The sequence below is a fragment of the Gallinula chloropus genome (genome assembly GCF_964237585.1).
Source record: "Gallinula chloropus genome assembly, chromosome: 5".
Taxonomy (NCBI): Eukaryota; Metazoa; Chordata; class Aves; order Gruiformes; family Rallidae; genus Gallinula; species Gallinula chloropus.
In genome coordinates this window covers 50,148,858-50,167,258 of record NC_140090.1, presented here as the reverse complement: position 1 = coordinate 50,167,258, position 18,401 = coordinate 50,148,858, and the positions used below count along the sequence as shown (strand labels likewise).

At 42.3% G+C, this 18,401-nt stretch overlaps 1 protein-coding gene across 1 annotated transcript in view; it reads right to left on the bottom strand.

Annotated features, from left to right (window-relative positions):
- PTEN (phosphatase and tensin homolog) overlaps window positions 1-18,401 on the bottom strand; it is a 45,562-nt gene that overhangs the window by 12,017 nt on the left and 15,144 nt on the right. The window contains exons 2-5 of the mRNA XM_084264891.1: window positions 17,708-17,792; window positions 13,637-13,681; window positions 8,906-8,949; window positions 5,177-5,415 (exon numbers count right to left, since the gene is read on the bottom strand). Coding sequence (XP_084121017.1) covers window positions 5,177-5,415; window positions 8,906-8,949; window positions 13,637-13,681; window positions 17,708-17,792 — 413 coding nt within the window. The remainder of the gene's footprint in view (window positions 1-5,176; window positions 5,416-8,905; window positions 8,950-13,636; window positions 13,682-17,707; window positions 17,793-18,401) is intronic.

Here is an 18,401-nt window from a genome sequence, read left to right as displayed (position 1 = left end):
CAAACCATCGAGACCATTTATTAGCATCACTAACAGAGCTCCTGCCCATTACTTCGGAATGTAACTACAGGCAAATAAACCACGGCTGAAAATGTAGCTAAAGCACCTGGGATAAACTGCTATGATTTGCACTGAGTGTACCCCTGCAGCAGCTACAACAGAGACCTGCCTGCAGAGTAAAGTCTCTAAACTGGCCATACCTAGAGAGCAAGGAGAGCTCACTGCTTTCTACCCTGTACAGGAACCCAGCCATGTGGGTTTTTAGTATGGCAACTGGTGATGACCCTCAGTAATTTCTTCACTGCAAAGGATGCGAATCTGCCCCTCTTCCATGGACATGTATCCTCACCTCTTACTCATCCTGCAGAGTGTTTAAGAGAAAGTTCTTTGCATACACTGTCTAACACCAGCAGTCCATTGTCTAATTACAGCAGTCCCCAGCACGAAAACAAGTGGGACACTGATTTTCCAGTTACTTTAGTACCAATGTCCAGACAGCCATCCCAAGCAACAAGACAAAGGACACAGATTTTTCTGGTTCTTAAAAACAAAACACCTCTGAAACCCTGAGGGCCATGTAAAAGATGGGTGTCATGCTGCTGTGCTTTGTTGGGGTGTGGAGTGTCAGACTTGTAGCAGGAGGCACATTGATCAATATTGATTTTTAAGTACCAGTAAAGGAAGTACACTTCAAGAGCAGTTTAAGACTCTCATTGTTTGCCAATATCACTGTACCCCAGAGTGACACTACCTTCCATTACAGAACTCCCTTCTGAACCTTCTCACAAACCCAGGAGTGGAAAGTTTCTTCAATATAGGCCCAATGGCCCAAACTGTTAAAGGAAGGACTTCTCAGTTAACCAACAGAATTAAACATGAGTTGGATTTGAAAACAGGTAACCGAATAACTTTATTACTGACTTTCAATCAACTTAAACTATAAGTAAAGAAATAGTTTTAAAGCTCTTCTAGATAGCATTTTCAAGCAAAAGTGATAAAGATGAAAAATAATTTAATCTCCTAGAAAAATGCATTACATGGATTATAACTACCATATGCATAATTATATGCTCACAACAGTATCAGTAAGTAACCTTCATGTTAAAAATAAATGTAAAATTGCAATAAACTGGAGACAAACAAGGTTCTCATACACAACAGAGCATTATGGTCACAAAACCTAGAACACAGTATTGCTATAAACGCTTAGATCTGATACCTGCCTTACTTTGCAACAGTCATAATCTGAGTGGCCAGAGTACTTCTGACTTAGTAAGCATCTATTCTGCAAACATAAAAACATTAAATTCCTGTCATCATTTTTAAAAAAAGTTGGTAATTATGTCTCTCTACCACTTCAGCTGTCCCCATATGACAGAAAAGAATTTTCACTACAGCACCCGGACAACAACCTTCATAAGAAGCTCCTACACTGACTGTAGATTTGGTTCAGATGTCATCTCAGCAGTTATCAGACCATGCCTTAAGGGAGTTCCAGCGCCTGCTTTCCTGGGATCTGACCATCATGACTGAGAAAAGCCCAGCCTCAGAGCAAACTGCCATCAATCTGCCAACCACATAAGGAAAACACATCCTGCTTTGCCCATAGCTGCTTCATGCCATCAATGATGTAACCCATGGAGAAACCCCAGGACACCTTTCCAGGACAACCAGGGCTGGGACCAGAACGAAGGGAACACAGTCACTTCAGGTACTTCCATCTCAGAGCAAAACCAGTACTCTGCCAAGAAGTCAGCTGCATCCCTCCAGCTGGAGATTTTTACTCCCCAGAGACACAGCCTTTATCCGGAGATCTTAAGAACCAGCCACAGTGAAGCGGAACAGAAAGTTCTCCATTTTCCAAAGGTCTGATCTGAAAAGAGTCCTTTCATAACAAGCTAATATTCTGAGAGGTACGATCAACCCCAACTTTTACTCAAGAATAATAAAGAACAGGGAAGCAGTTCAAGTATTTTCTCCTCAAGCAGCTTACATGTCCCATCTATCACCACTGTTTTTTAAAAAAGGACATTAGATAGCTCCTCTAGTCCTTACGCCAGAGTTTCACAAGGCACCGCTGAAGCAGACAGACATCACAAAATTTGTCAGGTGCTGCTCCTGATCCTCCTCTCAATGTAGCCCAGGCAGCATTATGAGGAACAAGCATTTTGGGAAGTAATATTCCCACATTTGCTTCAGTAACGTCCCCTATAGTGAGAGTAAAGCTCAAACTGCAGCCTCAGACTAGGCTTATAGCATTAGGTTGTCACTTGAGCACACTGAACAAATGGGCATGGCAACCGATCATCTCTGACTCACTGGACACTGGATATCTAACCTGCTTAAAGAGTCATTCTGAGACTTCCCCACACAAAGGAACTGGCTCCCATTTCCTGTTCAGTTACACTACTGTTAGCAGCTGTTCCTAAAAACACAACAATATGGCAGTCAAAGGATGCTCCTAAATGGATCATCTCCAGCTCAAGCCCCTGAATAGTTGTTCCCAGCTGATACCTATCTGTTGAATAGACTATGCTTCCTTCCAAGACTAATCCTCTCCATAAAACCTTGGAGGCAGAAATGGGAATAAAGACCTTCTCCAGCAGTAGGAACGCAAGTTGTCAGTCTTCATCATCACAGCAGTATTTCAGTGTCCATCTTAAGGAAAAAACAGGTGACAAGCTAGCCATTTCAAACAGCAGAATCAGCAGCAGTGTTTTCAGAAGACTTTTTTTGGGGATTTACTTCTCCCCTAGCTATGAGAACAGGCCGGACAAACACAGATCTTTATCCAACTTCAGAAAACAATTTGTCTCCCTTGGTTCAAAAAGAAAATAAGACATCAATCCTGTTGTTCTGTGGTGGTGGCGACTGATAGACACAACAATTTAGCCAATACTTTCCAATCTTCAGCATTCTCTTCTGAAGAAGTCCCCCCACCTCATCCCACGCCCCAATATAAGTTACAGAAGTCAAGAGAGGTAGCTTCCAGATTAAAACAACCAACAGCTTTTGGTTAGAGAAAGACATTTAGGCTCAGTTCTGCAATGTCTTATTCCCCACTACCTTTCCCAGGACAACAGTATGTTAAGAGGCTATCTAGGAACTGTCAAATCTCCTCCGAAACAACTCTCACTCGATGTTGCAATGGCCTCTGTGAAGCTGCTTCTCCCAGAAGGCACTTGGGAAAAGCTTGCTACAGAAGTACTCGAGGTTGTTCTCTTGACCAATTAGTCATACTTCCTCTTGCAATTAGACTCACACTTCCTGCCGACACGGACTAAACCCTCTTGAGGCTCGCTGAGCCACACACACTAATGGCAACAGCGATTTGCGCTATACTGCTCTGAGCTGCTACATACACAGTGCAAGCCCTCTGCTTGAAGTGAAGAAAATTTGGTACCTAAAGCCAGTTTTGCTTCATCATACACGTGCTGGTCCAGCAACAAGAAGCAGCAGCATTTTCTTGTCCCTAGGTCTTCTGATGCTGCATTCGCTTCGAGTTCAGGAAGTCGGTTATATAAAGGTGTGGCAAGGTGTCAAATCAGAGCGCTGCACATGACAGAGAACCCTGAAACGTGGGCCACAAGGCAAGAAAAAGCTGCCACAACCTGCGCTGAAGTACCTGCTTAAGTACCTTAAGGATTATGTGAATCACATGCTGCCCACGGCTCACAGAAACAAAACTGTGCTCAGGTGGAGCTGGGGGAAAAGAAATAATAAATCAACTCTTCCAGTAGAGCCACTGAAACCAAAACAAAGTTGCTGGTTACAGACAGTATTTCCCATGAAGCTAAACAAAGCTCTCACCATTCCTGTTTACTAAGTTCTGCCTTACCTCAAAGGTGGCAGAGGTTCCACTGGGTATTGATGGACACCTGACCTTCCCCTCAGCACACTAACATGCAGAAACACTACAATGTACTTCACCATGTACTGCTTAAGCTTTGCCATCTTCATGGTATTTTACCCAACTCTTTAGAGATTCTTTATCAGCAGGATAATCTACGTTGTTTATTTGTCACATGACTCATTCCTATTCACTATCAAGCCACAAAGTTTTGGATGGGAAATCTTGACACTGTCTCTGCTCTAGAATTACACAACTCAGTAGTGCCTGGAAAAACAGCTCCATCTTGTAAAGAGAAGCAAACTAAGTTATTTGCTCCTTCCAATGAATTAACAGCCAAATTCTGAAATTCCTTATGTGACAGTTCTGCTCAAGAGTCATCAAACGTGAAGCTCTGCTTATTAGAGGTCTGCACACTGTGAAATTAATACCTTACGCAAATACTGCAAGAACACAGAGAGCTTGAGTAGGCCAAAACTGGGCTGCTGGGATGATCCCCTGGGCTGCTCTACCAACACACAAGAAAATGATGGCAGATGAGCAGGGAAGCTTGCTGAAGTGACCTTGCAAGGCTCACTTTATTATATTTGGAGAAGATTTCAAATAACAAGGTTAAACTCTCATTAATGAGGCACACCCATGCCAGCAAGATCCAACATACAGTCACTGCTAAGTCTGCACCGCCAACATCATCTTAACAGAAAGCTCTTGTAGTGGTAAACATCACTTCTCTGAAATGAGACCCTCCTACTTCTACTCAGGAGAAGTACAAGAAACTAAATGGCAGCAACAGCACCTTTGAGGCAGCCAGCATCTGGGCTTAACTACCCTTTCACTGAAAAGCTGCATACAACAGATTCTTCCAGTAGGGATATTCAACTGTAACATGCACTGTAATTACTACACATCTCCAAATGCCACCACAGAAGGTAAGAGAAACCAAGGAGGTGAACAACTCATCCATTTAGGCAAAACAAGCTAGAATAATCCTCTTATTTGGGCTGAAAATGCTGAACGAGTAAGTTCGCTCATCAACTGCCTGTTTGATGCGACACACAGCAGAATGCTTTTTAAAAGGCTAGTTAAAATAAACTGTCCAGATCTTCTTAAACAGGAGGTGGAAAAAAACACACTGTTTTAATGTTGTGACTAATTACTACCGCTGCTTAGGACAGCTTTTTCATTTAGAACAACTGCCGTGATTTAATTGAATCAAACCAGGTATCACAACTGACGGAAAGTGTTTCTTCAGAGGCTTGACCATTCAAATCGACCTCAAGCAGGAAGAGTATAAAGGTACAGGTAGAAGAACAGAAAATATCTCACCTTCTTGTCTCTGGTCCTTACTTCCCCATAGAAATCTAGGGCTTCTTGAGCCTTTAAAAACTTGCCTCGATGCAACAAATATGCACATATCATTACACCAGTTCGTCCCTTTCCAGCTTTACAATGGATTGCTGCAACATGATTGTCATCTTCACTTAGCCATTGGTCAAGATCTTCACAAAAAGGTTTGATAAGCTCTAACTGTGGTGGGTTATGGTCTTCAAAAGGGTACTGTGCAACTGCAACGAGAAGTAGTCATTTATCAAAATCTCAAAAGGAAATTACAGCAAGCTCAACACACTGACTTTGCTACAAGCACAAAAAAAATTAACTTTCTAATTAAAGCCCCCACCTTACAAAGAGAGATGTATTTTTTTTATCCCAATAGCATTCAGCAACATACCGCACATGATATGCACTGCAGATATTTCTCCAGTAATACATAAACAAGAACCCTGCTACACAAAGAGACTATTTCACAGCGCTACTGAAACAAGTGGTGCAGACCCTGCACCATCCATCATGAATATTCTAGAATTTAAGAGTGCACCAGCACTAACAATAACCTCGCAAAAACACGCTACTCTGGCAATAATCAGACTACCTGCTGAGAGAAAACAGGGCCAGACCTCAGCCACTGGTCAGACAACAGGAATTTTGCTGAGAACTTCTGTGTACAGTTGGGTCTACACTGGGAAGAAACTCTCAGAATTTGGTCAGAGGGGTTTTGAAAGAAAAAAGCCTGCAACTTCCGTATTAAAAATGGCAATCGAAAAAGAAATCTCATGTGAGGATCTTGCAATACTTCTGGGTGTCAAAGCCAAACCACCAAATGAAGTTGTACTTTTTCCTGACACAGCTATATACACGCACACACACACACAGTTTTTCCATCTAGAGAGGGAAAGAATTTCAAGCAAGTGCGCAGGAAGTGAAAGAAAACTCAAGGGAGCAAAAAGTAAGCGATAAGCAAAGAGAAGCACCAAACCCCGAACCTCAAACACGTCAGATAAGATGACAGGCAACGCCGTGCTGACTGGCAGATTGCACAGGGCTGTACTGGCTTCATCAGGAGAACACTGCTTTTTATAAAGGGTACCCCAATTCTTGATTGGCAGACTTGGGACCTTATAAATACAAGCCTGGTCCATTTAAAACTTCTCAGCTAGAAACACCATTTCCTTTTCTGGTCTAAAAATGAATACATTTCATTTTTTGGCAAGTGTTCCTATTCATTTCGTAAGTACTACTCTCTTGTCATACAAGCAAGGCTCCTTTTGATGAATCCCCAAGGATTTTAAAGAGCAGAAGTGAGGGATGAAGTTATGGAACTGCTAAATCACCACAGCACAAGTCCAAAGCCTTTTGGAGGGATCTTCAAGGACAATTTATTCACTTGTAGTAACAGACCGCCCCCTTAATCTCCCAAGAGACCAAACAGGGAAGCCCATTTGAGTGAATAATATTAAAGAAGCAGCAAAGCTTAACGAATGTGAATGTAGACTAACTAATTCTTCCACATGAAAGACCCAGACTCATTTTAAGTGAGCTTATAGAGATGTCACTTTATGCAGCAGGTGTAAGTGGCAGGAGGAATTTAAAAAACCCTAAGATGCAATGGTGTTAGGAGATGCTGGAAATTTGTCTGCACAGCTTTGAGTCTCTCAACTACACCCAATAAGGTTCCCGTGAAGAGGGGACACAAAGTAGTCCTGAAAGAACAGCCTGAAAATTCCAAAGTAGTAAAGGCGTGCTGAAGATGCTCTCTAAGAGTTGGAATCAAAGGCAAAGCTTGCAGTATTCTCTGCAAAGACAGAAGGAGCAGCAGACGAAATGCGTGCCTTATGATGGTACAGAGGGTTTAAGAATCAGAAAGCAACCTTAGGAAACATTAAGCTGCACAACCCTGAGGTTAGAGGCTGCAGATCCTCTAGGGATTTTGGTTCCTAATGCTGGAGCACACAGCATGGAGAATGGTTCCGATTACTCTCTCCCAGCTCCTAAACGCTGAAAGAAAAATCCCATAGCACATAAAGGGGCAAAGAAAATAAAAAGGAAATACTGTGGCAAAGCAGAAGGCACTTTCCAGCATGGAAATATTTCAGAAGCTGCAAAAACTCTAGACAGAAAACTAGTGTCCAAAGAAAAAAGCTTTCAAAGCTCGGTTTTGAATTTGATGCGAGAGCATGCAAGTTGAATAATGAAACACTAACGTGTCTCATGTTAAGTGTACAAGCAAAAAGTTCCCTTCAAAACTAATTCACTTCAGAAGATTTTAAAGTAGAAACGTTGTTCCTCTGAGGGAAGTCCTGAGTCATCAGTTTGGTTATCTAAGGTAACTAACTTAGGAATGAAAATTTTTTAAAAATCCAATATGTAGCTCTGTTAACAGTGTTGTCTTATGCAGAGGAACTGTGAAAAGTGCTGTCACAAATAACATTTTGGGCTGGGATTGATAATGAAGGAATCTGAGCACCCCTGTAACAGAAAGCATAAATTAAAACAAGCATATGTTCTGGATGTATTAGGAACATGTCCTTTTCATGTAGGCCTCTTCTCCTCACACCCAAAGTAGTATTTTAAGATCTGCTTGAGCACTTTTCTTTCTGGCTGGGATGTATCAAGTGAGGTTTCATGACACTGTCATCCAGTATCTTAAGAGCAAATCAGGAGTGAAGATGACTTCAAAATGAAAATTTCAGTCCTGTTATATTCAGACATTAAAGCAGGCAGTAACGTTTTGGTCATGTTCTAAGCACCCTATTTACAGCTAGAGGGGTGGATTAAAATATTAAGAATAAAAAAAGAAAGAAGTTGAACCCTTGAGGTGATGCAGTATGGGCCAGCAAGGGCAACATTTGTAACATCTCCTACAATTATGAGCACACAAGTACTCCTTATCTAGCCTGCCGTTCTTAAGCATTGGATGAAGAGGAACCATAGCATGCAGAGATAGATGTTCTTCTGCACAAAGAGCAAAGGTAGAATAATAGAATCTCCTGAGTTGGAAGGGACCCATAAGGGTCATTGAGTCCAACTCCTGCATTTATTTGTTAGCTCAAGAGTTAATACTGATAGAACATACCGGGTTTTATTCACCAAGGGTCTGATCAAAAGGAGCCCCTAAACGTTCCCTCACTGGTGCTGGTACCGTGCCTGGTAGCAAAGCGTGTAAGAACCACTCATCTCAAAGAGGCATCGCCACTTGGGAATGCCTTGGGAATTCCCCAGACCACTCAAGAATTATAATTGTCTGTTCTGGTGGGGTTTTGTTTGGGTTGCTTTGGGTATTTTTTAACTAAGGGTTTGTTACAGATCTTCAGAAAGCTTTTTAATATTCACAGTGACAGCAGCTTAAGTGTTCTCCATTTTTATTCTAAGTGATGCTTCTGCATAAAAGCCAGACTTCTCTAAGCTTCACAGCTACATTTTACAGTAAGATGCACACTGAATTGAACAGAAACTTCTATACAACCTGTTCTGCAAATTTTTTCCTAACAGAAGGCTTCTGGTAGCCTTATTAGATCTTGATCCAGTCAACTGTCAGGAATACGCTATATTCTTGAAGCTTTCAAAGTAGTAAGTACCTCCAATGACTCAAAGCAATCTGAAATCACTCCCTGTGCACAAACTGCCTACAATACTACCCAACAGCTCCTCCTTTAATACCTCCATGCAGAAACACCAAAGTTTAAAGAGAAGAACACATACTAGGCAGGAAAAGCATACCTCTGCAGTTAAATTTGGCGGTGTCGTAATGTCTTTCAGCACACCTGAAAGAAAAACAGACAATGAGTTCAAGACAGGTCTCTGAGGCACTCCCAGCATCCATCATATCTTGGAACATACAGATCAACATACGGGAAAATCATGTGTCCCCATCACCTTTATGACTTACAAATATAGCTAGACGTTACCAAAACTGTTTTGTTACAGAGGTATAAAGTCGCTCAAAGTTGTTGCTAAAATTAAGTGAACTCAAAAAACCCCAAAAGGCTGGGCAGATAATTTTCCCCTCACAGACCCCACCCAGAAAATGACACATTTCTGACTACTCTGGAGTTGCATCAACATCTATCTTGCCACTCTAAGAAACCCACTCTAGCAAGTAGCGCAGCACCATATTAGCCTGGCAGGATGCCTTGCCCAAGGACAAACATCAGTAATCAGACACAGACACCCCGGTCAGTTGAATTCTGATGCAGCCAAAGGGGCACGTTCTACAGGAACCAGCTAGATCAGATCTTGGGGGTAAGGGGAAAGAAGGCAAGAAGATTCTCTTCTTGGAGTTGTCTGCAAGCAAAACAATGCATCCCTACACAAAGCAAGTGAAAATGCAGCCCAGAAAGGAAAAGGAGAACAATCCTGCCTCAAAACAATAGGACTCCAGGTTGAGGCACAATGATTAGGAGACATTTCAGTAGACAAAAGGCATCCAGATCTTCCATTGCAATCACAACTTGTACTCTCAGTATGGTTCCAATACCCACACCAGTTTCAGAACTCACATGAACTTATTTTTTCCTGAATAGGTATGTCATGACTGCAACCTCTGGAGCCATATGAAGCCTACTTGATGCTGTCAGACATGCAACCTTTTTGGCTCCGACTTGCATGACTGTTCCACTAACTGGAGCCTCGCACGTGCTGCACTGAGCTTTGACCACAAGATCAGTACACCAGGGAGAGAGGCAGGTCTGCTGGGGTTGCACATGCACTCCATTACTTCCCTGTCTGAATTCCCAAGCCTCCTCAACTCTAGCCTCTGCTAGGGAAAAGTCTGGCAGCTTTTACAGCTCCGATCACATTGCTGACACTCTCTGGGTCAGAAGTGATATGACACAGGTTGAGCTGGCAGATGGGACTCAAAAAACCAAAACCAAGATAACCAAGTGTTATCTGCACCCCAGCCTTCAAGAAGAGAAGTTAGAGACGGTATGTAGACCCAAGAAGGGATCAGCACGCTTGGAGAGGCCATCAGCCCTGCGAGGCAAAGCCTGCTCCTGGCTAACTCAGAATCTGAACCTTGGAGGTTGTGCCTGCTAGGAAGCAAAGCAGTTACCACCAAGCATCTTCAAGAAGTTTCCTTCTTCATTTTAAAGAAACACACAGTTCAAAGGGGTAGTAAGAGATGAAAGTCTTCAAAACATTAGAAAACCCACATATGGGCAAAAAAGCCTTCAAGTTTTGAAGTTTGAAAGACTATCAAATAGCATACCATAAAGGATAAAAAAATAGTTTTGTGATACCAAGGATAGAAACTGAGCACAGAACATAGCCATGCCACTCCTTATGCCCACTTATGGGAGCTGCACACACACAGGGCAACGCAGAGCTCTAGACACGGCTCTACAAAATATAGTCCCAGTTCAGCCCACTGAACGTGAGTATCCACAGCAGAGACCCCCCCGACACACACTTTGGGGGATGTCTCTGCCACTGAGTATTTAAAATGCACTTGGTTGAGGGTTTTGGGTTTTTTTTTTTTTATAAACTATTAGATCTGTAATACAGTCATAACTCCTCAAACCTGAGTATTTTTTTGTTTTGTTTTCTTTCAGTGGTGAGCTGGCATGCTTTTTGTAATCCTTCCTACAATTAAAGCAAGTTTGAAGCAACTCAGATCCTAAGTGTTGCCAGCCAGGAACCTTTCTGATCACAACCATGGTACCACTGACAACAGGACTACGGACTACTGAAGAGATAGCAGCCTATGCCAAAACCCAATGCCACCTACACAGAGGTACAGAAAGTATGCACATAAAATACACACTGTCCATTACAGCTCCTTCATTAATGGTGTGCCTGTTCACAGTTAAAAGAAATATACTGGAGAAGATAAGAGGTTACTTCAGTAGGGAAGGCAACAGTTTTGTGGTACATGAAGTTAGGAGGAACATGCTGAAACAAGTAATGCTGAAGAAATGGTAAAGGGTTAAAAGGGACACATGAGAAAAGCAACACGACCAAGACACAAAATGAAGTTGGGTGCTCAAACATTCACTGGGAAGTTGAAAGCCAAGATGTAAAGATGAGGCATAAATGACATTTAAGCACCAGTTCAGAAAAATCTCTAAATCCTTTCAAATAAAACTGCTCAGTGCACACATTATCAACTTAATGTAACAGCCACCTGGAGTGAACTCAAACCCCAGGACAGCATTTGAAATAATTTTTAATATAATCACATAACTCCTCTGAACTCCCACCTCCCTTTCTTTAAACACAGACAATAGGTTGATTATTTACAAAGGATCAGCTTAATCTACCAAAATGCTGCTCTCCAAACTACCCGAAGGCTGCAATTTCTTCCCATCTCACGGCCCAACACCACAACAATTCACCTAAGTGACATTTGTGTACTTAACATGTGCCGAAATTTTGCCCACGTGAAGATAAAAGAGATAATGTGGCCTCTCTAACCAGAGACAGACAGCTTAAAAGATGTGCTTTCCAAGCTCTGCTCTTCTTGACTCTTCATTCACATATGATCCACACTGAGGGTGAAGAAAAACCCACTTGCTTTAAAAGGATGTTTTATCCTGCTGAAGTTTTCATCTGGGAGCACATATTTTAGGAAGTTTCACTTGTGATTGAAGTTAGCAAAAAGGAAAAAAAAAACCTCTGTCAGTTTCTCTCAGCACTACCACCTGAAAAGTCAGGATTTTTATATGAAGAACTTGAAGACAAAAACCTTTTGCATACCTGGACAAGTTCTTTCCACAATTGAAAATGTTTCACATTTTCAGCAAGGTAAATGTCACAACCATTTGTCCCATCAAAGCTCTTCTCACTTAAAAACTTTGAAGCTGTTACTGTGTAGGGAGCTGGGGTTTTTTGCTTCTTTCTTAATATGAACTTGCATACAGCAAAGTGGAAACTTTTCAAGCAACACCTCCCTGAGGAGCTATTTGCTAAAATGCACAGAAGCCTCAATAAATTCCTTCTGACCAGGCCTGGAAGTTAACACACAGCAGCCTATTGTTTTACTACCTGTCACCTCTTGAGCCAGCTCGAAACAAGCTCAGTACCAGGCGGCTCAGAAACCTTGATTCTCTAAGTGATACCAGAGCTGCCTTCAAGATGCTCAGAGCTCAACTCAGCCCCAAGAAGCAGGAGGAAACAGAGTCATACCTGTCCTGTTCCACCTTGCTCCCCAAACCAAGCAGAAGCACTCAGGAGGCTTCGGGGATGGTCTAATAAACCTACAGCAGTTAGATCTTACAAGCTATGGATCTCTAGTGCTGAGCTCCAGAAGACTTCAGAGGAAGAGATCCAGAAAGTTACCTCTGTAGACAGCTGCACCTACCCACAGAAGGAGCTACCAGCTACTCTAGGAAGTGCTGTCCACAGATAAGTGCCACCAAGACAGTTCAACAAGGTCAATGTTCTGGAGAGCTCCTAAGCTGGAGAAAACACTTCTGATATGGAGCTGTAGGAAAGGTGTCCAATGAGTTTATTTTGTCTACAGAACTCTGTCTCCCCATCCTACCACAGGCTTTACAGACAGCTTCAGTGACTACTACACAACTTTGCAGCATCACTTCGCTCCAACATCAAGAAACAAGAGTGGCTTGATGCATAACCTTCAACTAATTGAGAGGCTTACTTATTTTTTAATGACTGACAGATTACGATGTAATGCATTGTCTGGATTTCAACACTCCAGTAATTTTTCTATTACAGGTATTTAGAAATGTATTAATTTAAAAAAAGAAACCAACCCCAAATCCCATCACAAAACCAAACCAACTAAAGCCTTAACAGCTCACAGAATCAATAAACCTTAACTTAGACTTCTGGGAAAAAGCAAGGGGTAGGAAAACCAGGACATACTTCTCAAAATCACCAAACCATTTGTACAAATGAAAGTGGCCTGAGCTAAGAGTCACCAAGGAATGGAAACAAAAAATCCCTTCTGTAACAAGGACAGCTTTCTGCGTAACTAGATTTTCAGGGGAAAACACTGCACTTAGAAATGAGAACACATCACATTACTAACTGGTGCAATGGGTTTTTCAAAGTAATAAACAGGGACAGTCAAGGAGAGCAGGAAGCCAACAGAACCCGCGTACCAATTCTGATTAAAGAAAAATTAAAAAAAAAAAAAAGAGAGAAAACACTCAGTCGGCAATTTCTTCACCACAGACATTAATACATTAACAGAAAGCCTGCTGTGAATTACTTTTCACTTTTTAATCACATGGTACAAGCTCCAGATGGGCTAGATGCCAAGTCATTTAAAAGCGTTCAAGTAATATGAATACATACCAGCATTTCATTTAACCTCACTCAGCTCCACTAAATGAAGTAACAGTGCTCTCAATCAGGCTTAATTGTTTTAAGAAATGTGCAAAACATCTCTAGCTCTGCTTCGGTACAGCAACGAGCCACTTTCACTCCTAAGCTATTTTTGGAACTTGTTATTTTGGAAGATGCATCGATTACGAGCATACTTACAGATTGTATATCTTGTAATGGTTTTTATGCTTTGAATCCAAAAACCTTAAATAGAGAAAAAACAAAAGGGAAATGTTAATATATATTGCAATAACAGTGACCTCAGTTTGCAGCATCGCTGAAGCACCATCCAGCACACACAGCTCTGTGCTCCTGGTCTCAGCCAGCCTTGCAGCATGTCACACCCCTCACTCACACAAACCACCCCGTGCTGCAGGAGTACATCCACAACTGAAGTATTTATTCTATGGCATAATCAGCCCTGATTTCTAAGATCACAGTAATAGATGAAGCTGTGGAAGGGTTTATTTTTGAAGCAGAAAGCATCAGTTACACAAAAGTATGTATTAAGACTTACTTCCAATTCAATCATTTATACAAAGCATTTTGCTACAATGAGATTTCCAGTGGAAGAGAGTTAATCCAGTTAAAACAGAATAATTTATTTCACTTTAACATGGCCCTTATTTGCCGCTGCAGGCTGAGGACAGTGCACAATATAGGATAGTGTGGGTTCAGCAAGGAGCAGCAGGAAGACCACTATACTTTTGCACACTCACGCTCATTTCATTTTCATGCTCGCTTTGGAACAAAAAACAAACTTCCTATACAAGCCTTGGAAAGACAAACTGCAACCATGATTCATCAAAATTGCTGTGATTATATATGATGTGTCACCTGGCAATGTTCAAGAAGAAATAACATACAAATGTTTACACTTAACATCATCAACAGTGTGTATCTGCACATCAGCCAGAAGGAATTTAATTAGCCATGACAGAACATGCTGTTCAAATTGAAAAGAAACACTAGCTGCTAAAATCCTGGAAAGCTCAAGCAAAAACAAGCTCTGGTTATCAGTCATAATATTCCAGAAGAACCTAGAAGAACTCTGTGGTTAAACCCATGCGTTAAAATAGGAACAGATGTGAACGCTCCTTATGCAGCACTGAGAACGGGATTCCAGTTTCATCGGAAAAAGTACTTTATGGCTCCCACCAGCAGCCCTGTTGGCAGACTTCAGGAGCAGAAGGAAGATGGTGGACACTGCAATTTGCTTCAGAAGACACCCTCGCTTCTTTAAGACACACAGGAGAGGTGCGAGGAGAGATGACTCTGCCAGCAATACCCACAAATGTTGAGTCTATCAGCTTTCATGTGGGTTTTTTTTCCAAGGACAAAATCCCATCCACAGACTCACACAGAATGATCCGAGTTGGAAAGGACCTCGAAAGACCATCCAGTCCAACCCCTTCACCAGAGCAGGATCACCTAGGTTAGGTCACACAGGAACACATCCAGGCAGAGTTTGAGTGTCTCCAAAGAAGGAGACTCCACAACCTGTTCAAGGGCTCTGCCACCCTTACAATGAAAAAGTTTTTTGTTATGCTCACATGGAACCTCCTCTGCTCCAGTCCGCACTCACTGCCTGTTGTCCTATCATTGGACATCACTGAGAAGAGCCTGTCTCCATCCTCCTGACTCTCACCCTTTACATAAGAAATTGATAAGGTCACCCCTTGGTCTCCTCTTGTCCTGGCTAAAGAGACCCCCAGCTCCCTCAGCCTGTCCTCCTAAGAAAGATGTTCCACTCTGAGTCATCTCTGTGGCCCTGCGCTGGACTCTTTCAAGTAGTTCCCTGTCCTTGAACCAAAGGGGATCCAAGGGCACACTGCTGGTCAGTCAACCTGCTGTCCCCCAGGACCCCTACGTCCCTTTCCCCTATGCTGCTGTCCAACAGATCTGTCCCAAAACTACACTGGTACCTGGGGTTGCTCTTCCCCACATGCAAGAGGCTACACTTGCCCTTACAAGTCATTGTGGTTCTCCCCTTCCAACTCTCCTATCCTGACCTCACTGGATCCAAGGCCTCTCAACGCATCTGTCACAGGAGAGAGCCAGCAGTTCAGGCCATACTCCTCATGCACTGCTGGCATTACGTTTGCCAGGATCCTGGTTAGTCAGCAAACGCCCACTGCCACATCCTGGCTCAACACCCACTGTGCCGGAGCTCAAACACGCTGCGTTTCTGTATAAAGACACCTCTGGGAAAAGAACCTCCCCTGTAAGATGACGAGGGCAGATGAGGGCCTGCAGATGACAACGTGCAGAGTGCTGCACGGTCACATTTGGTGTGTTCCCATTTAAAATGGGGGCATGAAACGTTAATACTACTTTGGCATTCACTAATGGAACTTAATTTACATCTCACCATACCTTATTTTGGTGGACTACACTTTTAGGTCCTCACTGACCCTTTTTATCAACAGAATACTTATGGACAGCCCAGTGACAATAGTCACTCCCTTCACAACTCCAATTTACACACACCTAGACACTTCACCAATAAAGTGTATTTTTTTGTATTTTAAAGCAGCACCTTACTACTGAGATACTTTCAACTGCATAACTGTGCCCATATTTCATATAGAAGCAATTAAGATCAATGCTGCGAACAGTAGAGGGCCTGCAGACACGACTGCCTACTAGCATTTATTTGGATTATTCTCACATCACCTCAAGCCCAGCCTCTGCCCCTATCCTATCATTTCTGAAGGTGGAGCCTGCATTTCACATCACAGAAGCAATGTCCACATCCACTTAATGTGAAAAGGTGTCTCTGGCTTGAAGAAGATGGCTAGATAATCTGAGTTTGTGGGACATCCCTTAACTGTTCCACAAGTTTCTTCTTGTGTGCAACCACACTATCAGAAAACACAACTTCACGCTCCCGTTACCAAGTCTAGCAGAGACATACACAGTCTGCAAGAGGATTTCCAGATTGCCATGCTGAGCCTCACCTACGTGACCAGCTCCGGAAAAGCGACAGAACAAGGTCACTTCTGCAAGCTTGGTCAAATCCAGCCTCTGACATTTTCAGTCCTATTCATGGGTAACGAGCTTCATCATGATGGTTAAATATGCAAAAACTACACTCCCCTTCCCCCCACCCCAAACTCATGCAGCTGTGCAGGAAAGCCAATGCCTCCAGACAACCGATTCTCTATTGAAGGTTATGACGCCTCCCAAGGTGGGAACCAAGAAGCCATCTCAACTCACTTCTGTACAAACCTCAATGCAAACAATTACCAGTGAAATTCAAGCAGCACTAATTCTGACTGTCAACCCTTATGAGAAACGCTCTGTGGCATCTCAAGTCCGGGAGCAGCACTTTGCTACCGAGATACTTTCAATTGTGTAACTGTGCCCATACTGCACCAAGTCTCTTGGAGAGCTACTGAACTTAGGACCTCAAACAGACAAGATCTCAAAAGCATCACTTATGACTAATCAGAACACAGGATCCTAAAACCACCAACATCTGGTGGCTTATGCCAAGTATTTAGGTTTTAACACAACTTCTCTCTGCATTCTCCTGGTAGGGTGTTGGCTATACTAAATGCAACCATGCTCACACCTTCTGCAGTTGTCTCCAGTGGTTCAGAGTAGGTAACTTTCTTTGATGTTAAAAGTTACAAGATGCAGGCTTTGAGGGTTGGTTTGTTTTCATGGGGTTTTTCCCCACACAATGTGCTAACAAGCATCACCAGAAATAACAAGTTTTAGTTGATTTTTCTCCTCACTTGCAATTATTGAACACAGCCAGATGTGAATGGCTTTAGATAAAGTCACCTATATTTACTTCTTTAAATCAGTATTAACTTATTGAGCACTTCATCTAGCAATCAAAGAAAGGATACAGGCACAGAGATTCTGAAACACCCTCTTGCTTTCTGAAGAAACTCTCAATGCTGTGACCAGAGGCATTGACCAACAACTAAGAGCAAAGAACCTCCTTCTACTCCAACATAATTTACTGAATTGAGTTTTTCACACTAAAAAGCAGACTACATCAATTTGAGATCAACCCAGAACAGACAGGTCTAAAATGCTTGAAAAGAGCATTTTTGTTGCTTCAAACATCTTTCAGGAAAGCTATGAAGGTGACAGCTTCTACTGCCATTTCTACATGTCAGAACACACACCCCCTCCTTCACAGAACAGAAAGGAGTGCAAGAAAGGATAATCAAGATTTACCATAAGTTAAGGAAAAGAAAACTTAAGCCTTACCTTACTACATCATCAATGTTGTTGCGGTATACTCCTTCAAGCCTCTCCGCAGGAAAACCCATAGCAATTATGTTTGGATAAATATCTGAATGTGCAAGTTAAGGAAACGTTTGTAAAGCACATGGAATTTCTACAATGGCATTAAGTGAACATCAATCAAAGGCTTAACTTGTATTGAAGTCAGAGCAACAACTCCGACCAACTCCCACAGGCAAACGGTTCGGCTTTATCAATGCAGTAATAAGGGATCTTTAAAAAAACAAACCAAAAAAGGCTGAGAAAAGGGGGGAAAATCAAGCTTTTGAGGGCACAGTACTTCGACCACAGCCACTCATAACTGAAACCTCCTTACATATCAAACAGATCACTTATCAGAAGTCTGTACTATCAGGCAAGTGATGGTTAATACCCCTCAGGAAGGCAAGCCACTAGAAAAGTAGTCAAGGAATGCCCTCCCAGCGCCCATCATCACACAGATGCTACACACCAGTTTTTCTCTACACTTGGGAGTGGGAAAGTATCCAAACAGTCTTGTGTGACTAAACTGAAAGATGTTCAAAATTAAAAGCCCTGTTCAATTCCCCAGCAATCCCAAAATAGGTACACCACGGAAAACAAACAAGAAATTGCATTTCGAGCATGCAAACCCTGGCAAGGCTACATTAACACTCATGTTTTTATCGCATTCCATGAT